The sequence below is a fragment of the Branchiostoma belcheri genome, unplaced genomic scaffold (assembly GCF_001625305.1).
Source record: "Branchiostoma belcheri isolate BF01 breed outbred unplaced genomic scaffold, Haploidv18h27 scaffold19, whole genome shotgun sequence".
NCBI lineage: Eukaryota > Metazoa > Chordata > Leptocardii > Amphioxiformes > Branchiostomatidae > Branchiostoma > Branchiostoma belcheri.
The window spans coordinates 2,135,349-2,159,684 of NW_017803379.1; the positions used below are offsets into that span (position 1 = coordinate 2,135,349).

The 24,336-nt window shown below is 41.6% G+C and overlaps 1 protein-coding gene across 1 annotated transcript in view; it reads left to right on the plus strand.

Annotated features, from left to right (window-relative positions):
* The window catches only part of LOC109467929 (neurobeachin-like), a 144,644-nt gene that overhangs the window by 36,141 nt on the left and 84,167 nt on the right, over positions 1–24,336 (plus strand). Inside the window, 25 exon segments of the mRNA XM_019766085.1 lie at positions 1,197–1,259; positions 3,149–3,216; positions 3,670–3,778; positions 4,016–4,168; positions 6,548–6,716; positions 7,073–7,152; positions 7,749–7,811; positions 8,246–8,343; positions 8,725–8,817; positions 9,361–9,469; positions 9,740–9,821; positions 10,494–10,617; positions 11,947–12,139; positions 12,540–12,633; positions 12,917–14,576; positions 15,014–15,167; positions 15,697–15,877; positions 16,351–16,490; positions 18,250–18,366; positions 18,773–19,585; positions 20,246–20,383; positions 20,873–21,044; positions 21,647–21,778; positions 22,298–22,450; positions 23,100–23,161. Of these exon segments, the coding sequence (XP_019621644.1) occupies positions 1,197–1,259; positions 3,149–3,216; positions 3,670–3,778; positions 4,016–4,168; positions 6,548–6,716; positions 7,073–7,152; positions 7,749–7,811; positions 8,246–8,343; positions 8,725–8,817; positions 9,361–9,469; positions 9,740–9,821; positions 10,494–10,617; positions 11,947–12,139; positions 12,540–12,633; positions 12,917–14,576; positions 15,014–15,167; positions 15,697–15,877; positions 16,351–16,490; positions 18,250–18,366; positions 18,773–19,585; positions 20,246–20,383; positions 20,873–21,044; positions 21,647–21,778; positions 22,298–22,450; positions 23,100–23,161 (5,220 nt within the window).

Here is a 24,336-nt window from a genome sequence, read left to right on the forward strand (position 1 = left end):
ACTCGAGTTTGAAAGAGTGACCCTGGTTGTGTTGTAGGTGGTGGAAAATAGCTGAGGAGTAGCCGTTGGCACTAGATCGGCAATGTTCTTTGTACCTTACTTTAAGCGGTCGACTTGTCTCTCCGATGTAGGTGTTGTTACAATTGGGCTCCTCACATTTGAGTCTGTAGATAACATTCGCCTTGGTACCTTTTTGAGGTCGGTCCTTAGGGTGTACCAGTCTTTGTCTGAGGGTTGAGTGAGGTTTGAAGTTAGTGGCTATGTTGCAACAACACCTACATCGGAGAGACAAGTCGACCGCTCAAAGTAAGATACAAAGAACATTGCCGATCTAGTGCCAACGGCTACTCCTCAGCTATTTTCCACCACCTACAACACAACCAGGGTCACTCTTTCAAACTCGAGTCCACGGATATCTTAGACCGTGAAACACGCTGGTGGGAACGGGGTGTTAAAGAGGCAATATATGAAAGAATGTACAACCCCACCCTCAACAGGGAAGGGGGGCTACGGGTCGATCTTTCCGGCACTTGGGATTTGGCACTCCCAGCCCCGAGGACAGACAACACTTAAGCTCCTGTTCCGTATAACAGGAGCTTTCAGACTAATTTGCATCATCTTGTCTTGACTTGTCTGACTTTTGTTCCTTTTTCGACTTCCAAAAACTTGTCTTCACTTTATTTGCATATCAATCAATAGGTTGTGTTTATAAACCTGCTTTCCCCTCTGGTCTCTCAGTCACTGACGAAAGCTAGTGGATACTAGCTGAAACGTCTGACGTTTTCAAAATCATATCCAGTTGCTTGAGTAACTGTTTTTTGGCGTATCGTATTACCTGGATGTCTAACCTTCATTGACAAACAAGTGAATAGATGAATGAATGAATGAATGGATGGATGGATGGATGGATGGATGGATGGATGGATGGATGGATGGATGGATGGATGGATGGATGGATGGATGGATGGATGGATGGATGGATGGATGGATGGATGGATGGATGGATAAAGTAGATAATGAATGAACAGAGGGACAAACAAATGACCAAACAAAGAAACAAAAGGAATCCATTCAACAAACTGCTGTTGTTATATTCTAAGTTATAGAGAGAGTTGCTTGTATGATTTTTGTTCTAATGGTTGATACCCTCAAGAGTTTGTATATGTTGATACTAATTTCCTGCCTTTTCTCCCCAGGATGTTCGAGCCATAGTGACCCAGTCTATCCACAGTGCTCTACACTCCATAGGGGGCATTCAGGTTAGTATCACATATCACTTGACCTCTTCTTATTAACTAAGATCGATTAAGTCAGCATTTCTCGTAAGACAGATTGACATTTGGTCGGTGACATGATGTTACCTAAGATACGTCGATGAAGGTTAGACATCCAGGTAATACGATATGCCAAAAAACAGTTACTCAAGCAACTGGATATGATTTTGAAAACGTCAGACGTTTCAGCTAGTATCCACTAGCTTTCGTCAGTGACTGAGAGACCAGAGGGGAAAGCAGGTTTATATACACAACCTGTTGATTGATATGCAAATAAAGTGAAGACAAATTTTTGGAAGTCGAAAAAGGAACAAAAGTCAGACAAGTCAAGACAAGATGATGCAAATTAGTCTGAAAGCTCCTGTTATACAGGACAGGAGCTTAAGTGTTGTCTGTCCTCGGGGCTGGGAGTGCCAAATCCCAAGTGCCGGAAAGATCGACCCGTAGCCCCCCTTCCCTGTTGAGGGTGGGGTTGTACATTCTTTCATATATTGCCTCTTTAACACCCCGTTCCCACCAGCGTGTTTCACGGTCTAAGATATCCGTGGACTCGAGTTTGAAAGAGTGACCCTGGTTGTGTTGTAGGTGGTGGAAAATAGCTGAGGAGTAGCCGTTGGCACTAGATCGGCAATGTTCTTTGTATCTTACTTTAAGCGGTCGACTTGTCTCTCCTATGTAGGTGTTGTTGCAATTGGGCTCCTCACATTTGAGTCTGTAGATAACATTCGCCTTGGTACCTTTTTGAGGTCGGTCCTTAGGGTGTACCAGTCTTTGTCTGAGGGTTGAGTGAGGTTTGAAGTTAGTGGCTATGTTGAAGTTTTGGAAGATCCGTCGGAGTTTCTCAGATACTCCTTGGACATACGGAATAGTGATGTTGGCCTTGTTTTTGTTGGTCAATGGTTTGCACTTCTGGGTTTTCTTAGACTGATCTGAAGGTTTGAGCGCTTTGGTGGGAACGGGGTGTTAAAGAGGCAATATATGAAAGAATGTACAACCCCACCCTCAACAGGGAAGGGGGGCTACGGGTCGATCTTTCCGGCACTTGGGATTTGGCACTCCCAGCCCCGAGGACAGACAACACTTAAGCTCCTGTCCTGTATAACAGGAGCTTTCAGACTAATTTGCATCATCTTGTCTTGACTTGTCTGACTTTTGTTCCTTTTTCGACTTCCAAAAATTTGTCTTCACTTTATTTGCATATCAATCAACAGGTTGTGTATATAAACCTGCTTTCCCCTCTGGTCTCTCAGTCACTGACGAAAGCTAGTGGATACTAGCTGAAACGTCTGACGCTTTCAAAATCATATCCAGTTGCTTGAGTAACTGTTTTTTGGCAGATGTTACCTAAGCTTTACTTTATCCTCTATTGGTCCATTATCCACTTCAATGAATTCTAAAGAAGAACCCCATGAATTATTCCTCAACAAGGCCTTACAATATCCCAAGCTTAGATGATGCACACTCATCAACCAATAAGGTTGCTTGTTACAACTCAGTTGCTCTTTCTTTATGCTAGGGGTTAGACCCTCTTGGTCTATCAATTCAGATCCAGTGGGACAGAAAATGTCATATATAACCTCATACAAAAGATTGGAAAATCATCAGATGTCAATATATTCTGTGCACTCCAAGTGTTATGACATTTGAAACACATCTTATATGTATCTAATACAATAACATGACATTATATAATAACTTCATCCTCCTGTTACAAAATTCAGACACTGTCCCTCTGAATGTATAATGCATACAAGATATCATTGTATTGCCTTTGAACTTGAATTTTGATACTGGTACAGCCTCTGTAAATATTAATAATAACATGACTACAGTCCTGACCTCCATGTTAACATCTGTGTGCATGTCTGTTGCAGGTTCTGTTCCCATTGTTTGCTCAGCTGGATCATGTTCAGCAGAATGGAGAGTTGGACTACAGTGTGTGGTACGCATCCTACATGTACTTGTGTCTAACATGTCTGTAATCGTCTCAAGAAGCCTTGTGCTTCTTTGTGTTCATAACTGTGCAGATAACGTTACATCATTTCTGTAACATACAGTTCTGTCATAAACTGAAATTTTTCAGAATCCTTAACTGTTTTACTCAGACTTCCTTTCCAAAATCTTGTTACACAAGCAGCAAGCTTGCTCCCCAGTGTGCCAATAAGCATAACAGAGACCAAACAACAAGAACAAACAGTACAATACATCTGCACCATTCTGACATAAATCAGAATGACATTACTACGAATACCCTTTAACTGAATATGCTTAAACTGGATAGTCAGTGAGTGAGCTTTAGTTCCTTCCGTCTTAAGGTTTATATCGTCTGATGTGTGTGATGCACATTGCAAACATGCTTTGTTTTACCACCACCCCCCTCCCCCATTTCCCACAGTTCCATGCTGCTTGGCCTGCTGTCTGACCTCCTGCAGAGTTCCGTGCGGACCCAGCAGCAGATGATCCAGGCTAAAGGCTTCCTGGTGATTGGATATCTACTGGAGAAGGTGAATTCTCTTCTTCACTAGTTCCAAAGGGAATCCCACTTTCTGTCTATGCACAGATAGGACAACAAGGAATAGGATATTGTGCACAGTGCACCAACAGAAAGTAGAACATCTTTTGCATGTGCAATATATATATATAACCTTAACATGGTAGACTTTGAAAAACTGACACAATAGGAGATTTTTTTCATGGTAATTTTTGGTAGCTAAACTAACGGTATTTCTCTTCTACCACAGGCAACCCGCAAGCACATCACCATCCAGGTGCTGGACAGTTTTCTCCAGCTGGCTAAGTACCTGGCCTCCCTGCCCACCGGTGGACCACTCCTGCGTAACCTGCTGGACCACATCCTCTTTAACCCCACCATCTGGATATACACACCCGCCAAGGTCAGTTGCTGTGGTTAAAACCTCACAGTTACGTTTGCAGTATATTTTCTCATCTGTATAAAAGCTACCTGAAAAACTGTGATACTGTTTTCACAGGAATTTGCAAAGTAGTAATATGTAATATATACATCTGTAAACTTTTGGTGACAACCAGAAGTTTGCATGCTTTCTTTGAAAGGTTTAGTGTCCGTATTTTCTTTTCCTGCCTTTGACTGACTATGATGTACTGTATGGATTTGCTAAGGACAAGGTCAGTTGGTATAGATATGGTGAAACCTGTACCATTAACTTTACAGTTCCTTGGTTGTCCATCATTGTCGATGAAAACTTCTACGTGCATCCTTCTTCTCATCTGTTGTACATGTACACTCGCATGTGGCTCAGGAGTCCAATTCTGTATCTGCAGGGTTGTCCTCAGTGCAGCTCTGTATTTTTTTGAAGGCTAGCTGAAAAAGTGTGCTACTATTTCTGCAGAAAAATATAAAAATCTGTGAAATTTTCTTGAGAAGCAGAAGTTTTTAGGCATTGTTTGAAAAGTTTAGTGTCTTTATTTTCTATTCCTGCCTTTGACTGGCTATGGTGTACTGTAAGGGATTTACTAGAGACATTGAATGATGACTTTGTGTTGCTTCTCTAATTTGCTGCAGATCCTTTTGGTAACAATGATTTCTTGCCAATCTCATAGTAAGGACCACCCAAACAAGTATAAAGCCTCCCAATAGACCAGGCTGTAAAATGATGGCACCATCAATACTACTCCTGAAGCCATGTGTGGAAATCTATAGGAAGGCATGTTTCCACTTTGGTCGAGACGAGACAGCCTTTTAGCTTGACTGATACCTGCTTCAGGTTTTTGTTATGCATGTCACCCTGCTGTAGTCTAGCTGCAGAAATACCATTATAGGCACCATTATGTTGTCAATGCCAAGGCTTCAGGAGTCCCTCTCGCGCTGACCTTCCTTCCACGGATCAGAGGGCAGCGCCGATTCGCTGCGTATCGGAGTCGGTCGGTCGGTACCACGCGGAAGGTTACGTTCACCCCAGAGGTGTGAGGTAGATAGGTTTGAGGCAAGAGCCATCAATTTGTGACAGAAGCCGGTGGGATATAGGTCTCACGGGTGCCGTTTGTACGATTAATCCATTACTTTTCCACACTTGAGGAAGCTTCCTTTGTCAGGGGAAACCATGGCGCAGTCAGGATAGGATAGAAACCCAAGGAATCTACCTGAAAGTTCATATTTTACACTTCCTCAGGAAATATCATGGTGACATTAGTCTATTTGTTGTTCATCCTCCAAATGAACACATTATCAGAAGCAGCACAGATCACGTGTAGACTTTCTTTTGGAGTTCAGTTCTTTTGGGGTACTTCTTAATGTCATTGCCCTACATGAAAACAGTTTGTAAATGCAGGGACTGTAGAGGACCCTGTTGTTTAACCTCTAGGTAAAGCTTGACATAAAGCCTCATTGTTTGAAACAATTACTAAAGTGCTCTTTTTTTACCTTTGCCTAGTCGTAAATGACCTCTCTAGCCTCATTGCATGAGAGACAATAGCTGGACCTCTGCCCGAGGTTTTTACAGCTGTCATTTTCTGAGTGTGTGCTCCATCTTGCCTTGGCTAGAGGTTATACAGTACTGCGAGCACATGACCTTCCCCTGCGGATCAATAAGACTGCAGCACCATTAGGTAACGTAGTACGTTTGGCAGACATTTGGGTCAGGGCCAGGAGCTAATGGTCTATGGTATGTGCCTCCTGGTAGTGCACAGATATGCCAACTCACCTCTTATGGAGAAAGGGAAGCACTTAGAATGATGGCAATGTATTGTGGCTGTTCCAAAGTTGTATATGGAAGGGAAGTTTCCTTTGTGGAGTGTGGTCATTAGTGTTTGTCTTGCTGCTGGGAAAATCTGTCTTGTTAAGGGTATAAAAGCAATTTTGGTCAGACTGTTTCTGAGATATTGGTGTAATGTTCAACTTTTGCACATGTCACAGGTACATGCTAGTCATTTGTATGCTGAGCCCCCTATTTGGAGTATTTAGGAATGTGTGCATTATGTATGGAACACTTCCTGTACCTCTTCAACTCTCATATTGACTATTGAATACAAGAAGCACCCTTCAATGATGGCTAGTAGGGCTAGTATATTGCTGAATACAGAACTGGAACAGGTGCAGTGTGTCTGTTTCATTTCCAAATGGTGCATACAACCACCACATCCTGACATAATAATTACTGTCTTTTAAGCTGAGCAACCCTAGCTGTATGTCTTTTACAGCCAAACCCATGGCATGAATAGATAAGTTGCTACATTCTGTAAACTATTCAGAATATGATAAGTGAATGTATAACCTATCTGATGATGCACTGTTTTAGGTCCAGATGGCCCTGTACACGTACCTGGCCACCGAGTTTGTCCAGTCTGCCAACATCTACAACAACATCCGGCGTGTCAGCACAGTACTGCAGCTCATGCACACACTCAAGCACTTCTACTGGGTGGTCAACCCTCAGGACAGGAGCGGCATTTCACCCAAGGGGATGGGTCAGTGTCCTGTAGCATTTTTCATATTTTGCAAATCATATCATAGGTCATGTCCATCATGCTTGTCTCATATTTTTCACTTGTGAGTATTTTGGCGAGAGCTCAAATCATTTAATTAGAACTGACTAATAAAAACCACGGCTTCTGACCTCATATGACTCAGAGGTCAAATTCTGTTGAATGGACACAAGTAGCGGTGAGTGTTGGAGGTCTTTCACTTACATTTTTATAGTATAAAAATATAGGTCCAAAATATAGTAGTGCAAGAATAGGCACAGCTCCAATTTTACCTGCATTAACATGCATGTGCCTGCTGTGTTTCCAACTGTGACTTATGCCTGCTATTTCACTTTCAGATGGCCCCAGGCCCACACAGAATGAAGTGAAATCTCTCAGAGCCTTCATGTTACTGTTCATGAAACAGCTGATACTTAAGGTAAGGAGTTAGAGTTTTCCAAAAGAATGAAAAGCTGTTAATTGTGTAGAACATCCCTGTTTTTTAAATTAGTTTATTTAGTGTTTTGATGACATAAAAACTGTATGAAATGAGGAAAGAAAATTTGTTTCGAGGAGGTACTTGAAAACAACTTTGCAGTGGATTAATATCTCAATTATGTAATATCATTTTCAGCCTTGATTTTGTTGTGATGATGAGTCAGGTTAATGTCACTAGATACTATATAAAGAGAAACTGACGATAAATATGTCATGTTTTCCTAGAAATATGTAAAATCATAAAATGTTAATATATGAAGTAGGACTGTTTTGCCTGGATCTTGTTTTCTGTTCTGTTCTGTTCTAAAGCTGTTGCATCTCCAGTTGAATACTTGCTGCTTGCTTGTAGACATGACTTTTACTCGAAGTATCATCTATTTTGTATGCAAACATTCTGCGAGACCTCGTGTCAAGTCACTTCTGTAGTACCATCATGCCTTGCTACTTGCTCGGGTCTCTATGTGAGACCTCTTCCTGCTCCTAAAGTTTCCCTACAATTTTCAGAAGCACCCGTCTCCCTTGCCCTTGCCCATTCAGGATCAAGGAGTGGACGAAGATGAACTCCAAGCCATTCTCAACTACCTGCTCACTATGCATGAGGTATAACATTCTTTTGAATATTACAGGCGTACAAATTTGAAGTGTTGAACTCCTTATGAAAATGCTATTGTTTTTTTATCATCAAGAATAGAAATGGATGGTAACACCAATGTATGTTTATACCAGGTGATATTGGTACCTTATAAATGCATTCTGTTACAGTCTGCAGTAGTCACGTTGTATCATACACACCAGTTATAAAAATGATTGCATGGATTATGTAATAATGTTGAATGTTTTGACATAGAAGATGCAGTTGCCTGAATCAATATTGTTCTTACAGCCATTTTCAGTAAATGCATTGATCATCTTCTGTCACTGTTCCATTTAATCTTCTTCTAAGAAATGGTATCAGGACTGGAGAATATTCAAATGTCAAGTTCAGTTAACCCTTGACTCCTAACCCTTGACATGTGACCTTGACCTTTGCCCAGGATGAGAACCTGCATGACATCCTGCAGCTACTGGTGGCCCTCATGTCTGAACACCCGGCGTCCATGATACCTGCCTTTGACAAGAGGAATGGTGTTAGGTAAACACACATTCAACATGTTTCAGTTCATAAAGTTGACTTTTGTTCTGAAGTGCCAAAGATGTACCCCAGCTGAAAGCCATAATAACTTATCATTTAATGTGAAGTCAGCTGTTACAAGTTAAAACTTTTGTTCCAACACATTGAATTGTTCTCATCTAGAACTTTTGACCAGTCACTCTGGTCTTCTTCAATGGACTGACCCAGTGAAACAACATAGATGTATTTTCATTACAGTATGTGAAGTCATACCACGTGTATAACTGAAAGCTGTTACCCAGTCCTGGTAAAAGAGTGAAATATCAATTAATATTGTTTTTCTACAATGTCTGTGATCTGCATAATTATGTTGTTGCTCATTGATTTTTGTGTCCATGTCAGGGTAATCTTTAAGCTTCTGGCATCAGCTAGTGAAGGCATCCGGGTCCAGGCTCTGAAAGTCATGGGATACTTCCTGAAGAACACCAATGCAAAGTAAGGCATTACCTTCTGTCTAGATATGCATTATATTTATCAATTCAATACAAGGAACACTGTTTTCAGTGTAATGTGGACAGGGATGGTGTTTTCATTGTGATAATTAGTTCAGTACCAGGGACAGGGATCATGTTTTCAGTGTGGTGTTAGTACAGCACCAGGGACAGGGATGGTATTTTCAGTGTGGTGTTAGTACAGCACCAGGGACAGGGATGGTGTTTTCAGTGTGGTGTTAGTACAGCACCAGGGACAGGGATGGTGTTTTCAGTGTGATGTTAGTTCAGCACCAGGGACAGGGATGGTGTTTTCAGTGTGATGTTAGTTCAGCACCAGGGACAGGGATGGTGTGTTCAGTGTTATATACCTTCAGCACCAGGGACAGGGATAAGATTTTCAGTATGATGTAACTTCAGGGACAGGGATGGATTTTATTCTGACAGTTGCTATAATATATTGTTATGCATACAAAGCAGCAGTCCACCACTTCTTCCATAAAGATGTAATGTGCACATTATAACATAGCCTGTGTTTCCTCTACAGGAGGAAGAATGAGTTGATGCAGGCCCACAGCCTCTTCACCCTGCTGGGGGATAGACTGATGTTACACACAGACACACTCAGTATGACAACATATAATGCACTGTATGAGGTAAGTACAAGCATGGGAGATTCACTGGAAAGCCTACATGGGGGGTGTCGCTGAAATACAACATGTAAAATGTGATAGTCTCTTCCATTTTTAAGATTGAAGGTTAGCCTGAACATTTTTCCTAGTACTTTCACTTCAGTTGCTACTCTGCTCTGCTAATCTAAAAATCCATGTACAGTCCCTTTAATTTGGAAGAAATGTCTGAAATGTCTTACATTTTTTGTGAAAGATTGGTTGCTATAGTAACGTGCTTGTGTTTTTTCCTGGCAGATCCTGACAGAACAGGTGTGCACACAGGTGTTACATGTGCCCCACCCCGAGCCTGACTCCTCCTGTAGAGTACACAACCCAAGTACGTATGCTCGGCTTGTCATTAAACCTGCCGTTCTAGCCCTTCTTTCTAAACCGGATAGTGAGTGAGTGTGTTGCCATCCTTCATAGTTACTGCCGACTGTCTATTGTACCTGGCTATGAGTATTGGTGACAGTAGGGTAGCCTGGTGTCCAGCCTTATTAGTTTTGGTACGCTCCCCAAGATCCGCTACTACATGTAGCTAGTAGGGTAGTGGATCTTGGGGAGTGGACCAAAGCTAACAAGGCTGGACACCAGGCTAACAGTAGGGAGCCAGTGGTAACTACAGAGGATGGCTGGTTTCTTTCATTGTCTGTTTCATTTTCAATCACTTAACCCAGTCACTTAACCTTCTCCCTACTGCCAAAGCCTGTAGCTGGATCATGTAGGACAGGCTTGATGCAACAGGGCTACCTTCTATTTATAGCAGGGAGAAGGACTAGAATTTTCAAGTTGAGTTTATGACAGATGACAACTTTGTATATTTGAATGTATTTCTAAGTTATAACATTGCTGAAAGAAGCTATTTCAATGTATGTTTTGTCCGGCCCAATTCTTAAAATCGAATTTAGAATTCATGTTGTAGATGACTTTCTAAAATCTCAGTGTTTCCTGCATACTTGTATGGCTTGTTCCAAATATGCATATTTGTGCTGTTGCATTTTGTGTGCAGTGATTATGCAGGTGGTGGCACGGCTGATTAAGAGCTCCCGAGCCACGGAGAAGGTTCTGGAAGTGAAGAAGCTCTTCCTGTCAGACATGATCAAACTCTTCAACAACAGCAGGGAGAACAGACGGTAGGAACAGACATGGCATGATAAATCACTTTCATGTCGTTTAGCATTGCTTTATCATAGTTTAGGATGTCTGATGTTAAGTATGCAAAATTTAACATTATCGTTGATATTCAGTCTACTGTTTTCCATATAGAAGCCTTTTGGCCTTTTTGTAAGAGGAAAATGTACATTCTTATGACAATTGTTCTATCAAAATATGGGTAATGTACGAATAATCAGATTTTGGGATAAATTAACTGAAAATTGCACCAAAAATTTGTACACATGAAAATTCACAGAAAAACTGAAGAACGATATCATATGAGAAGAGATATGCATACAGTAGAAACCTACCCCCTCCCCCTCCACCCCAACTCAATACAACATGTTTCACATCAAGTCCATTATTACCTTCGCCAAGAAGGTTATGTTTTCAGTAGCGTTTGTGTGTGTGTGTGTGTGTGTGTGTGTGTGTGTGTTTGTGGTTTAGCAAGATAACTCGAGAAGCAGTGGATGGATTGGAATGAAACTTGGTAGGTGGGTAGGTCTTCATGAGACATAGAAACGATTAGATTTTGGGCCCCCTGGCGGCTTTCCTAGGTACTGCAGCAGAACTTCCGGTTTTGATATTTCGTGATCTGGACATGCTAGGGTCACGAATTTTGGATGGCAGATAGCTCTTGGGATAGGGAAGAAGTGACATGAGTTTGGGTCCCCTAGCGGCTTTTTCTGGAACTGCAGGAGCATTTGTTGAAAAATTTTCGAAGAAGGATAACTCAAGAACCGGTTGACGGATTGTCGTGATTTTGGTATGTAGGTAGTTGAAGTGATGCTTAACATAATCAGATGACAATTATGCAAATCAGGAGCTAATTTGCATAATTAATGAGGAAATTCTATAAATCTGCTTTGTTCGATGATAGAACTATAAAACACTTCTGACATCTACTTGAGAACGAGAAAAAACATCTGAGGATATATATTATGTAAATGAGGACCTAATTTGCATAATTAATGGCAAATGTTTATAATTTCACAGTTGTAACTGCTGGGAATTCATACTTGCCACATTTGGAAGTTAAGTGAAGGTGAACATCAATAAACATAATCTATTTAAATCATGACCTCATTTGCATAATTTATGAGGCAGTGCTATAATATCCTTTTTTGTTAAGATAAGGCTGTCATTGGGTGGAGAATATGATCAACTGATATAATCCATGCAAATGAGGCGCTTATTTACAAAATCAATTATTAAAATTGTATAATGAATTCGTCACCCACGAGGGTTAACATCATTTGGCGAAGGTATGAGATCGTGGAACTCTTGTTTGTTGTATTTTGCTGCAGCACCCTGCTGCAGTGTTCAGTGTGGCAGGACTGGATGTTCTCCCTGTGTTACATCCACCCTGCCAACAAGGACGAGCAGAAGGTGACAGAGATGGTGTACTCCCTGTTCCGCATGCTGCTGTACCACGCCATGAAGTACGAGTACGGAGGCTGGCGCGTCTGGGTCGACACTCTCGCCATTGCACATTCCAAGGTACAAATGTACATGTGTACATGTACGAGTGTTACTGGTACAGCTACAGTCATATTGTACAGAAAGCCAGAGATAGATTTCAAGGCTATTTCACGAAAGTAAGACAAGGAAATGTGGATAAATGTTAGACATCCAGGTAATAAGATATACCAAAACAGTTACTCAAGCAACTGGATGTGTACAGTATGTAGGATTCCAAAATCTTATCCAGCTGCTTGAGTAACTGTTTTTTTGGCATAAAACAAGGAAACATCATGCTTAACTTTTAACTGCCTATTCCTTCATTGCCTCCTTTTACAGAACCTTCAAAGTTATCTAAGAGAAAGTGTTAAAAATCTGTAATCCTACACAGGAAGGCGTGGTTATATTTTTAAACATCTTTATTTACTTGACTCTACAGGTGTCATTTGAGAACCACAAAAACCAGCTGGCCAAAGCCTATGAGCAGTACCAGAAGTTTGATCTGGAGCATGGAGAAGTCAGAAGCATATCAGGTGGGTATATTCTGCTAAATACATTAACTTTTTATCATTGTGTAGTACATTAACAAATGGCAAATTCATGTGACAATTTTCATAGGCCAAGTAATCACATTTTAAAAGGGAATGAAATATTAAAACCCTTTTCTACAAATGCATTGCTGCACTAGTGCTGATAGTTTGCCTTAACCCCAATGTACCTGTCTTGAAATTACTTAGATATATTAGACTCTTTTTCAGTTCAGTTCAGTTGTTTGTAATGTTCAAATTGTCATCTTCCTTGTTTTTTTCTTCACAGCTATGTCTGAGAAAGGGACTGGCACGCCCCCAGGTGTCAGCCCAGTGAGAATCGTGACATCTTTTCCAAAGACCAGCAGTTCCGGGAAGACAGACCAACAGACACCTGCTGACAGTAGTGCAGCAGCGCCATCTAGCACAAAATCCATAACTGCAGATGGCAATACAGAGGCAAGCAATATTCAGGCCAACAACATGGGTGGAACAGCAAATGGAGTAACTGCAAATGTTGACAGCACCGACAAAAAGGATGCAGTTGCAAATGGGAGAATAGAAGAATCCAGTACCAAATCATCTAATGAAGCAGAAACAGCCAACGACAAAGCAGCTGCAACCAATGACAGCACAGCAGAAGTAGCAAAGGTCCCAGAAAACTCTGTTGTCTCAGCCACACAGTCAGCAAACAGTAGCAATGAAAATGTTCTTGTAAATGGGGAGGTAAGTCCTGTTAGCCCCATACAGAAAGGCATCATAACTCTGTCTCAAAGCATAGCAGGGACTGGAAGTCAAGGAAGTGGAGTCAGTAGCAAATCAGAGCCACAGAGCATACCTGCAGAGGACAATAAGGCCGCCAAGGCCCCAGCAAATAAGGAAGCAGCGTCCTTCCTGAACTCTGTCATAGACAACGTGGTGGCGAGGTTAGCGACCACCGAGACAGACTGGCTCTCGGGGAAGAACTTGGAGGAGCTGTCGACGGAAGACGTGGCTAAGGAAGTTGCAGCCGCGTTGAAACACAGTCGGGGCAGAGAGAAGATTTCCGATAAAGCTATGCAAGACACAAGTGCAATTGATGAAGTAGCTGGCGTGGCGGAAAACGGGACAACGGAACAGTCGGGTGAAGCAGACAAGCAGGCAGAAAGTGCTACAGAGCCGACTGTCAATGTGGAAACCACATCAGAACCTCCAGCAGTGTCAGACACAGTGCAGGAAGGGGTCGAAACTAGTGCCATAAGCAATGAAAAACCTCCCTCAGAAGAAGTCAGGACCAAAGAGGAAACAGTTGCAGCTAGCCCTATCACTAGTATTAGTAATGAAAACGACACGAATTCTACAGAGCAACCTAATAAGGAGAGTAATGTTGCAGATACTGGTGCTAAGACAGAGGAGTTGAAATCAGAAGTAGAGAACAGTGGTAATGACAGTAACGAAAAAGTAAACTCATCATCAGTAGAGGCTTCTGCTGATGGTCCTAAGCCTCAGAGCACACTGGATGTAGGAGAAGCTCCCCCTAGCACAGAAGCGAAAACTGCAGCCCCATCTGCTGAAACCAACGGCACAGAAGCAGCTCCCTCTAGTGAGAGTGACAAAACTGCAGCTTCTTCAGAAACTTCAGAAACAACCACTACTGCAGCTTCTGCCAACGGTGCAGCTTCTATCACTACTGCAGCTATAACCACTACAGCAGCTTCTACTGTGGCATCTACTGCAGCAGCTACTGCAGGCACACAAGCAGAAGCCACGGTGTCTCCATCGCAGCAGCCCACCAGCCCCGCCTCCGGGACAGGGTCGCAGAAATCCCAGGGTTCCCCGGGGCAGCAGTTCAGCCCAGGGCCGCGCACCAGCATGTTCCGTATCCCAGAATTCTCCTGGTCGCCCATGCACCAACGGCTGCTGTCTGACCTGCTGTTCTCCTTGGAGACGGACATACAAGTGTGGAGGAGGTAACGGCAATGAGGAATTGATTGATGTTTCAGGATAAAATTGTCTATCTAGTGAAAAACTGTTCTCACGCTCAAAGAAATTTCACTCGCTGGAATTTTCGACTATCAGCTATTTCACCTAAGACCATTAGACATGTGATTTTTCCGCATATTTTTCGGTCCAAGTTTGTCAGAAGTCGATAACTTTGGGAGATTTGGTCGAAAGTTCTGGCAAGTCAAATGTATTTGAGTTGGAAAACAGTGAAATTTTTACTTAGTATGTAATCAACCAACTCAGATGAACTTCCGTGCTAAAATTCCATAAAAATTATTGTTCTGACAATTATCAGGTTACTTAGCGGCCTTACTCATGGAAATGACAAATAGGAGTATTTTCTTAAACAAATTATGTTGTATACTCAGATACGTTAATACATATTGTGCATGTATTTTTCCAGCCACAGCTCCAAGACAGTGATAGACTTTGTGAACTCGAGTGAGAATGCCATCTTTGTGCACAACACCATCCACCTGGTGTCCCAGCTGTGTGACAACCTCATCATCGCCTGTGGGGGGATCCTGCCACTACTGGCCTCTGCTACCTCACCTTCTGTAAGTCAGCTTATGTACACCTGATGAATTTTGTTATTTCAGTGATTGATAATGCAATGTGTGCAGTGTCTGTGAAAATTCAACATACCTCATGTGACATTGGGTATACATATGTGACATGTCAGTCACTTTTTGATAAAAACTGATACTGTCAAGTCTCTGTGTGTGCTTCTAAGTGTTCAACATGCCTTAGATGCAGCAGAAAAGTGACTAAAATAAGGCTTGCTTGTGTTTCAAGACAGCGTTTGAGGTTAGCACCCCAAGAAGAAAGGGATATTGCTATTTGAAGCAAGCTATCTACATGTAACTACATGTATCTACATGCAGCTATCTACATGTAACTAAAGCTAGTATCAGTTTAAGGTTGTCAAAAACCTTTTTTGTATACAGTTATGTTCATTATTCTATCTCCTTTCTATTACCATACAGGTCAATGCATTATATAGGGAGATTCTTGTCACAAGAATCTCCCTATATAATGCATTGACCATGCATACAAACCTGACACCTGCCTTCTTGTGTTTCACAGTATGAGTTGGATGTGATAGAGCCATCCCAGGGCCTGACTATAGAGGCAGCAATCTCATTCGTGCACCGTCTGATGAACCTGGTGGACGTGCTGGTGTTCGCCAGCTCGCTGAGTTTCGCTGAACTGGAGGTGGAGAAGAACATGTCCTCAGGAGGCATCCTCAGGCAGTGTCTCCGCATCAGTGAGTCAAACCTCCTTCTCCACCTGGAGTGTCTTTTTAGTTTTGCAATTAATGGACAGCCTACAATCGAGTTGGATTAATATTTTTTCAGACATAGAAGGCATGCAAATACTTGAAGATAGTTGGCCATCCTTTAGAAAATGCCCCCTAGCAGAGATGAGAATACTGCAGAACCCTTTTTTTAAGGTAGCTGATAACAACCAAATGTGAAGGAAAGAATAACATTATATATCAGCAGCAACTGTTGCCATTCTTGTTTTATGTAATAGTATGTATTCTTGCTTAAAATAATCCTTTTTATTGAAAAAAAATGTTAAGTTACCGAATTTGTATGTTCAATATCCCTCACCAAAGTTCATCTGATACCTATCACTGTTCACTTTCAGGACAAGAAACAGCAGTCATGACGTGACATAACATATTTCTGTTCCCACCTGCTAAGCTAAAAACAATATGCATCTTGTTCTGCCCAGTCTGCTGTTGTGCAGTGAGGAACGTGCTGGAGTGTCGTCAGAAGGAGAAACCATCTGCCAACGGGGGTACAATCGCTGCCGCTGACCTGAGGGAGAAAAACCTACAGTCCCTCCTGCGAGGGGCTCAGGAAATCGCTAAGGTTTGGTTGTGCATTGTTTTGGTGTATGGAAAATTTTTGTGTTTGATGAAATGTCTTCAATTGCAGCGAATTGGATATAACTTTTGGAAATTATCTTAGACTCTGCAAATCTGACAAGCATTTTCAATTATAGTAATATTTCATGCAGTGTTTGTATCTTTTTGTTTCTCTTTTCCTTCTTTGCATCTATGTCCTTGTTTCAAGTACATGTGCGTGTGCGTGTGTATACTAACACCCATTTGTATACTAACAACATTTCACAACTAACCTTCCATTTCACAATTTTTCAACAATGCCCCTATTCCCCAGGCAAAGGATGTTCTGCTTTTTGTTACTTTTGTGCAACGATGTAACATCGGCACCAAATATGCATTTCATGACCACTATATTCTCACATCAAAGTTTAACAAGTATCTCAAGGTTATGTCATTGTCAATGTCTGCCAGTCATCAATTTTTGAAACACCAAAGAGATTTTTTCTTAATACAATGCCTTAGCAGCCTGCCATAATTGCCTTAGAGACAGATGTGTTGACAGGGCTCAAAATACTTTTCCCTGCATACCTGTACCAGTGCAGATAACATTTAAATATCCTGCACCAAATAAATTCTACCTGCACCAATCAGGATGTAGGAACTACTTCCATTGTTTCCTTTACACTTCATAGGTGGTAACAGTCAATGCAACTAATGAAATTGCACATACACCTACATGGACTGGTGCAGATTAGGTGCAGGTAGACATCAGAAACACCTGCACAGCCTCAATTTTACCTGCACTAAGGTGCATATGCACCCAGTATTTTGAGCCCTGTTGAGAATGTTGATATGCCAGTGTATGTCGCTACAGGGTACAGGCACTGCCAGGGATCCCTCCGCTCCCTTCTCAGAGTTCAGTCCCACCAACTTTCAGTTTCTCAATCCACAGGGCCCCAACAATCATGTATGTTCCCTTCTCCAGTCTATCCTTCAAGTAATAACACACTAAAAACTACAACCTCTAACTTCACCTTACCTTTCTATGTCCAAAGCTTTCACCTCTTTGTGCATGCCCATCTCTTTGTCGCCATTCCTAAAAAAATTTCATCAGAGCCCATGGCATGTCCCACAGCAGTTAGGGATGGTTCATTTTGTGCAGCATTTTTATCTTATTTTTTTTTAACAAATACATGTTTCATCTTTTCCTGACTGCTCAATTGTACAATGTACCTATTAAATACATATAAAAAGGTACTTTTCTGTTTCTTTTTATTATCTATTCAGTAATCTGTTTGTGCCTGACTGTAGTATCATTATGTCACTGAAAAGGTGTACTAGCTTTTGAATGTGTATCTTCGTCTGTTGTTGTGATCTGTCCTTTTCTATAGCAACATGAAACTTTCTTGCGTTGTCATGTCTAAGAGTACTGTAAGAGATCTGAAGAGAGTTGTACATGTATTTTAGAAAAGTCTGTTACTCAAAGCCTGTAACTCTTCTGACTCTGATCTCTTCACATTTCTTTGACTTTCTAAAACAGAGTGTACCAAGGCATGAATCCTTGGTCTCTGTTTTCACATTTAGTGTTTTCTCTTGGATTGAAGAACAACAAATGAAATTGATGTGGTGTAAGATACACGACTGTCTTTCACTCAAACCTCTGTTTGTCACTTGTAGCACCTTGTACTACCTTGTGTTAGTACTTCTCTGTCTTCTCCTGTCTCTCTCTGAGTGTCTCCCTTTAACTCTACACGCCTGCTTAGCCTACAAATTTGGCCGTGCAGAACCTGGTGGAGAACATGTCGGGGTTGCCGGGTGTGGTGTCCATGGTGACCGACCCAGAGAGACTGCTGCAGGACATGGACATCAACAGGCTACGGGCCGTGGTCTATCGAGATGTCGTGAGTTGAAGAGATTGTTTTTAATTTTTGTGTTTAAAAAGATGACGTGTTGTATGCAAGTGCATGGAATAATTGAGGGAATACGTGTAATATGTATCTTATGATTGTAGTTGCAACTAAGAAAAATATCACTTTACCTCTATGTTTTTAATCATCGAGATGCTGTATATGTAAAATACATATTCATTGTTTGTATATTGAAGGGAAAGGTTCAAGAGCTGTGATTTTGACTATTTTGATGTCTGAATAAAATGGATTTTTCTGTGTGAAAGACATTCAGCACCAAGGACAGATTCGACTTCTTGTAAAAACTGACTGTTCCACAAGTCCAGTTCCTATATGAAAACCAGCATACTGACTTTACCAATCTGGATATAAACATGTGTTTTCTTATTTTGATCTCCAGGAGGATAGTAAGCAAGCCCAGTTCCTCTGCCTGGCCGTGGTGTATTTCATCTCAGTCCTGATGGTGTCGAAATACCGCGACATCCTGGAACCCACCCACCCCGACCTGTCTCCATCCGAGCCCTACCGGCGCACGCGCAGCGCCGTCAACTCGCCCACGGGACAGCCCGCAAACTTCAGCAACGCCGGCTGGAGGGCGACGCACGCCGCCAACCACCAGGTCATGGAAGGGTCTACTGCCGGGAAGGGGGGGACAGCTCCGGAGGGAGTGGCTGCATCAGCAGCAAGCAACACGAAGGAGAACAGCAGATTAGAACAGAAGAATGATGCAATAAAGAAAACCGCTGAGCTAAAGGATGTGGCTGCAGCACCAGAGCAATTGTCAGCAAATGCGAAAAATGAGTCGGAAAGTGCAAAAGATACAGCAGGAACAGCTGCAAGCGCTAAGCAAGAAATTTCACCCAGCGTGCTAGATACCCGCCCAAGCCCAGAGACACAGTACGAGGGACTGGATTTCGAAACTAATGTTTTTACCAGTGAAAACACGCAGACGCTACTCGCCAAGGAGAAAATGCTGGAAGATGAAACACAGAAAGATGCAACACAAGTCACAGAAGACAAGAAGGGGGAAGATAACAAAGAAAGTCCAAAGCCGGCAGAGGCACCCATACAGCCTGCAGAAATCAAGCCTGAAACACCAGTAACTGTAACAACTGAGGAGGTACAACACCAGCCATTGCCTGTTCAAGAGGACAAGTTTGAGGAGATACCACTTGAAGAACAGGGGGCAGCAGCACCTGTAACTGCTACCGAGGTGAGTCCTTGTTGCATTGGAGGTGGGTTTTACAGTAATAGTTGCTTTACTTGTGTTGTCGGTGGGGGCTTTTCTCAGTTTCAGTCTTTTTTCTTTTCTGTGGGTGTTTCTGTTTGTTCGTTTTTGTGATTCTAACCTACGACCAGGTTAGAATGTGTCCATTATTTTACAGCCAGTCTTTTTTGGCCCACACATTTTTTTGTTTCTGTGGTATCAGTGTTTTGAGGATCAAGCAAATTATGTGACTTTAAAAACCTATATCAGTTTTTTTTTATGTTGTCATCATCATACCATTCATTTTTTTAATGTGCCTCAAAACGGTAATGAGCAGTATTAATAAATATAATATGATAGTTTTTTTTACTTCAAATATAGAAGTAAACTTTTAATTGAAAAAGAGTAAAGGAAGCAAGAGATTCTGATTTGAGAATCTATCTTTTTAATTTCTTCAGAAAGGGAAAAAATGTAATTTCAGTAAATATGTTGCAGCCTGAAAACAATCAAGTTGAGATAAAAACAGTTCAGTAGGAATGATAGTTCTGAAAAAAACTACAGTCATGTTGAAAAGCAACTTACACCATTGTCTTGTAGCCACTATAGTTCCATCCTTCTGTCTATCTTCCCTTCTCTCCCTCTGCTGTTTAACACTGCATAATGTAGGTGAAAACTGAGTGTGTAGATGAGAAAAAAGAGGAGGAGGACTCCCTGCCGACCCCGTCTCACGTGGCAGCGTTGCTACGGAAACTAAAGGCCATGTCCGCTGAGCAGGACGACAAACCTGACGAGGAGGTCATACAGGTAACGGGAAGGATCAAGGTCAAGGTCAAGGTCAACATCAGGGGTTGATTTGTTTTCGAAGCTCTTGACCAATCCACACAATCTTCTGGTTCCTTCAATATGATTATTTTATACTACAATGTATATGGAGACAGTCTGATTTTTGGCATGCTTTTTCTGAATGACTCTTTATACATACTTAAGATATTCGAAGAGTCTTTATTTTGGTGAACAAATTGTCTAACAGACAAAATTATTATGATTGTGGTCTATTTTATTGTGAGCTATTTTCTGTACCAAGACACTTGAACTATATGTGATGATATGAAAATTGTGACTGAAACAAAGCTGAAAACATAGATATTTTTGGATGAACCATGACAAAATCAAGTCAGATGAATGGAAAATTTATATTTCTAAAGATAACTGATTACAACCAAAAGATGTAAATGCAGTTCCCCCAAATCTATATACAATAGAGGGAAAATGAAAACTTTCTTTTCTCTCTAGGCCCAGTACAGCCCCACATCTGTGGTGTACGAGGTGACAGAAGAAGCGTACACAAAACCCACAGTCAACAACAAGCCTGTGAAGTGGAACTCCTTTGACAGGAGCATCGTTAGGCACGAGCCGCCCGTCATGAACACTAACGGCATCAGTTCAAGTAAGACTGAATCTACAGGTGACGTGCCCATTCCATCAGTTTTTCTTCTTTCCTCCTATTTTCTCTTTTCACACCAGCACATCAAACTATTATTTTTTAGACATGACCACTAACATGTTCAGATTTATTGAAGAAGCAGTTAGCCTTTCTATTGGTCTGTCGGTTCTTGGTTCAGTTTCCACATCAGAAGCACATTTCTGGTGAATGTGATGTTATGTGACAGTCTTTTTTGCATCAAAATTGTATTATGACAGTCTGTTTCTTTACCTTTAAGTTAACATTTACTGTTTACATGTCTGCTACCTCAAGATTATATATAAATATTGCAGATTTTTACAATGGGTGTAGAAACAATACGTAGTGGTTTGGCAAATGATTTCAGTGTTGTAACAATGGATCTTTAGTTCTTGAAAAATCACCTTTATTGAATGACTGAAAGTCCTTGTACATTTATGCTATTGCAAGATAAGTACAGGTCATGTATAAAACACAGAGATATCTCACTATATACAAAATTTACAGAGATATCACCCTCTACATACTTATGTGTACTACTACATATACTACTTCTACATTTAATTTAGTACATACACTTTCAACATTTTCTTGCTTCTTTCCAGACCAAGCAGTGGTGATCCCCAGACCGCCCCCTCAGACAGGGGTGGCAGGAGGCATGAGGACCCGGTCCCAGTCCACCCCGTCTGGGTTTGGTCCTGGTTCTGGTCTCCCCAGGCCTCACAGCTTCCACTCAGGTACACAGCTCCACACAATAGTATTACCCAACAGTAAGGGTAACTAAGGAATGGATACTAATACACTGTATCATCATACATATGTATGTGCCGTACCAGCAGAACAGTTCCTAAATGTTGTATGGATCATTACCATCTACAGAAATGTGGTAGCTGTACTTACGTGTTAGTCTGAATGCCAGACCCATAGCATGCTAGGCCCAGAGTTAGCCAGCATAGACTAGCTCCTAATTGAGGTGGGCTGTGGTATAATTTCCTTTCGGGCATGTTGGGCCTGGAGCCAAGGAACTGGTCTGTGTAGGCCCTGGCACCCAGGCTACCTGCGAGTATGATTTGTCAAGAAAGCTAAAGGCTCAGCCAAGGTTTCATTAAGTTCATCTCTGTTGGAAGAAGGTCTCTTCTCTTCAGTGCTTCACTACAGATCTGAATAGAGATGAGCTTTTATACAAGTATGCAAAGTAAGGAAGCTGTTTTTTTTAATCTAAAGTATTATTGCTTTTGTTATTTTTTTTCTATCAGGTTTCCCTGAGAGGCACAATGACACAGTGACCTCCAAGCTGGAGAGGTCGCTGGAGACAGTGGCACCACTGCTGAGGGAAATCTTCCTGGACTTTGCTCAGTTTCTGTCCAGGACACTAGTGGGAAGCCATGGCCAGGAGCTGCTCATTGAAGGTAGGGCTGCGGACCGGTACACTGTACCGGTCCAATACCGTAAAAATCGTTTCGGTACAGGTCCAAAATACCGGATCATGAAGTAACGAGTATATACCGAAATAGCTAGTTTACACCATGTATATGCCTAAAGATAGGTAAATCCTACCACAAAGACGAAAAATTAGCACTGGAAAAGACACCGTCGATTGATTTGAGATCCTCAGTCTCACGAGACATCACGAGAGTGTGGCTGATCCAGGGTTGTGATTGGTCAACAAACTCAAATCAGGTCAGAGGTCAGTCATTTTCCCTTCCGCCTTTGTTGCTTTTGTGTTGTGTCTGTATTTTGCCGCGTCAAATTGTTCAGGTACAGGTACAGGTCCGGACCTGTACCTAAACCTCTGTACCGGTACCTGTACCTGTACCTGATGTTACGTTTAGGTACGCAGCCCTAATTGAAGGTATACACTACTGTATGACTGACAAATTCCTAGAATTTTTCCCAACTGGACACATAATACACTTAAAAGCTCCACCCCAGAGTTGTTGCCAAAAACAGTAACAAGAGTCGGGCTGTCAGGAATATTCTTTCTTCCATCTCGTTGGTGCAACAGTGCCCCCTACACTTCCACAGATGTAACGCATCCTTCCTCCCTCCTCCATGCAGGTCTGGTGTGTATGAAGTCCAGCACATCTGTAGTGGAACTTGTCATGATGCTGTGTTCACAGGTACGTGGTCAAGACAGAAAATAATTCCATACTTTTGGGTACTAGGTATAATTGTTGTCTTTTACATGTGTAAGTTTGACCATGTAATGCAAGTATCCGATGCTGCAATTCTCTCAAAGCTCAATAGGTGGTGTAAATTATCCTTTTGATGAAATGGCTGGCAGGCAGTTGCATTTACACACATGTAATTCATGGCTGACGAATACTGATGTTCTGGTAGTTAACTATTGAGATGTTTTATCATAAAATTCTCTAGTAACAACAACAATGCCAGTGTTTTGTACATCCTTAAAAATAGCTTAACACAAATACACACCCCAGTATACACACCCAGTGCAGATTGTACCTAACTGTATGTTGTAGGAAGACAAAGTTAGGCATTGAGTACCAGTTAGGCATTTCAAGCAGTGATACTGCAACACTGATTGTCAAGTGTCAAGATTGCATTAGCCACATGTAGGTGTTAAAGTATCACATTAGCGTCCACCATAAGTCCAGAATACAGGAGTCTGTATCTGGTGTTGTGCTGCGTTGTCAGTGGAGTTGCAATCGGAAGGTTGTACTTAATATACTTGGTATGATGTACATGAGGCACTGCCACGCAAACATGGCGGCCATCTTGTTCAAACAGATCACGCCCCGTTGATGGGAATGTATTGTGAGAAATGGGTAACAGCAGGATCCGGATGACAAGTCATGTTTTCTGGATTTCTATACTTGTACTCTATTTGTGCATTATGTGCTTGTTTTTTGGAAAAAAGGTACAGAACGATGATATCCAGCTAGGTATACTCTGATAAGAAGGTTGGAATATGTGATAGGAGATGATACTACCTACACTAGCAACACATTACTCCTGGAAACTATACAAACTGTTCTTAGTATGATATATACTGAGATTTTAAAAGAGCTTATATTTTGGACCCGTCGACCATTATGGGAGTCAATTATCATGGCTATAATTTGGAGAAAGAGTCGAGCACTTGATTGTCCAGAACAAAGATGTGGGCTTTCATTAAATGTTGCTGTTTCAGATGAAATTACACGTTTCCAAATACTTGCACGTACAATCCTGATGACCCAGCAATTTTGGTTTGCCAAATCAGCAGTTTCATTGCTGCTGTCACTCGTGCTACATTGTGCAACACAAGAATTGAAAAGAGACTTGGACGACG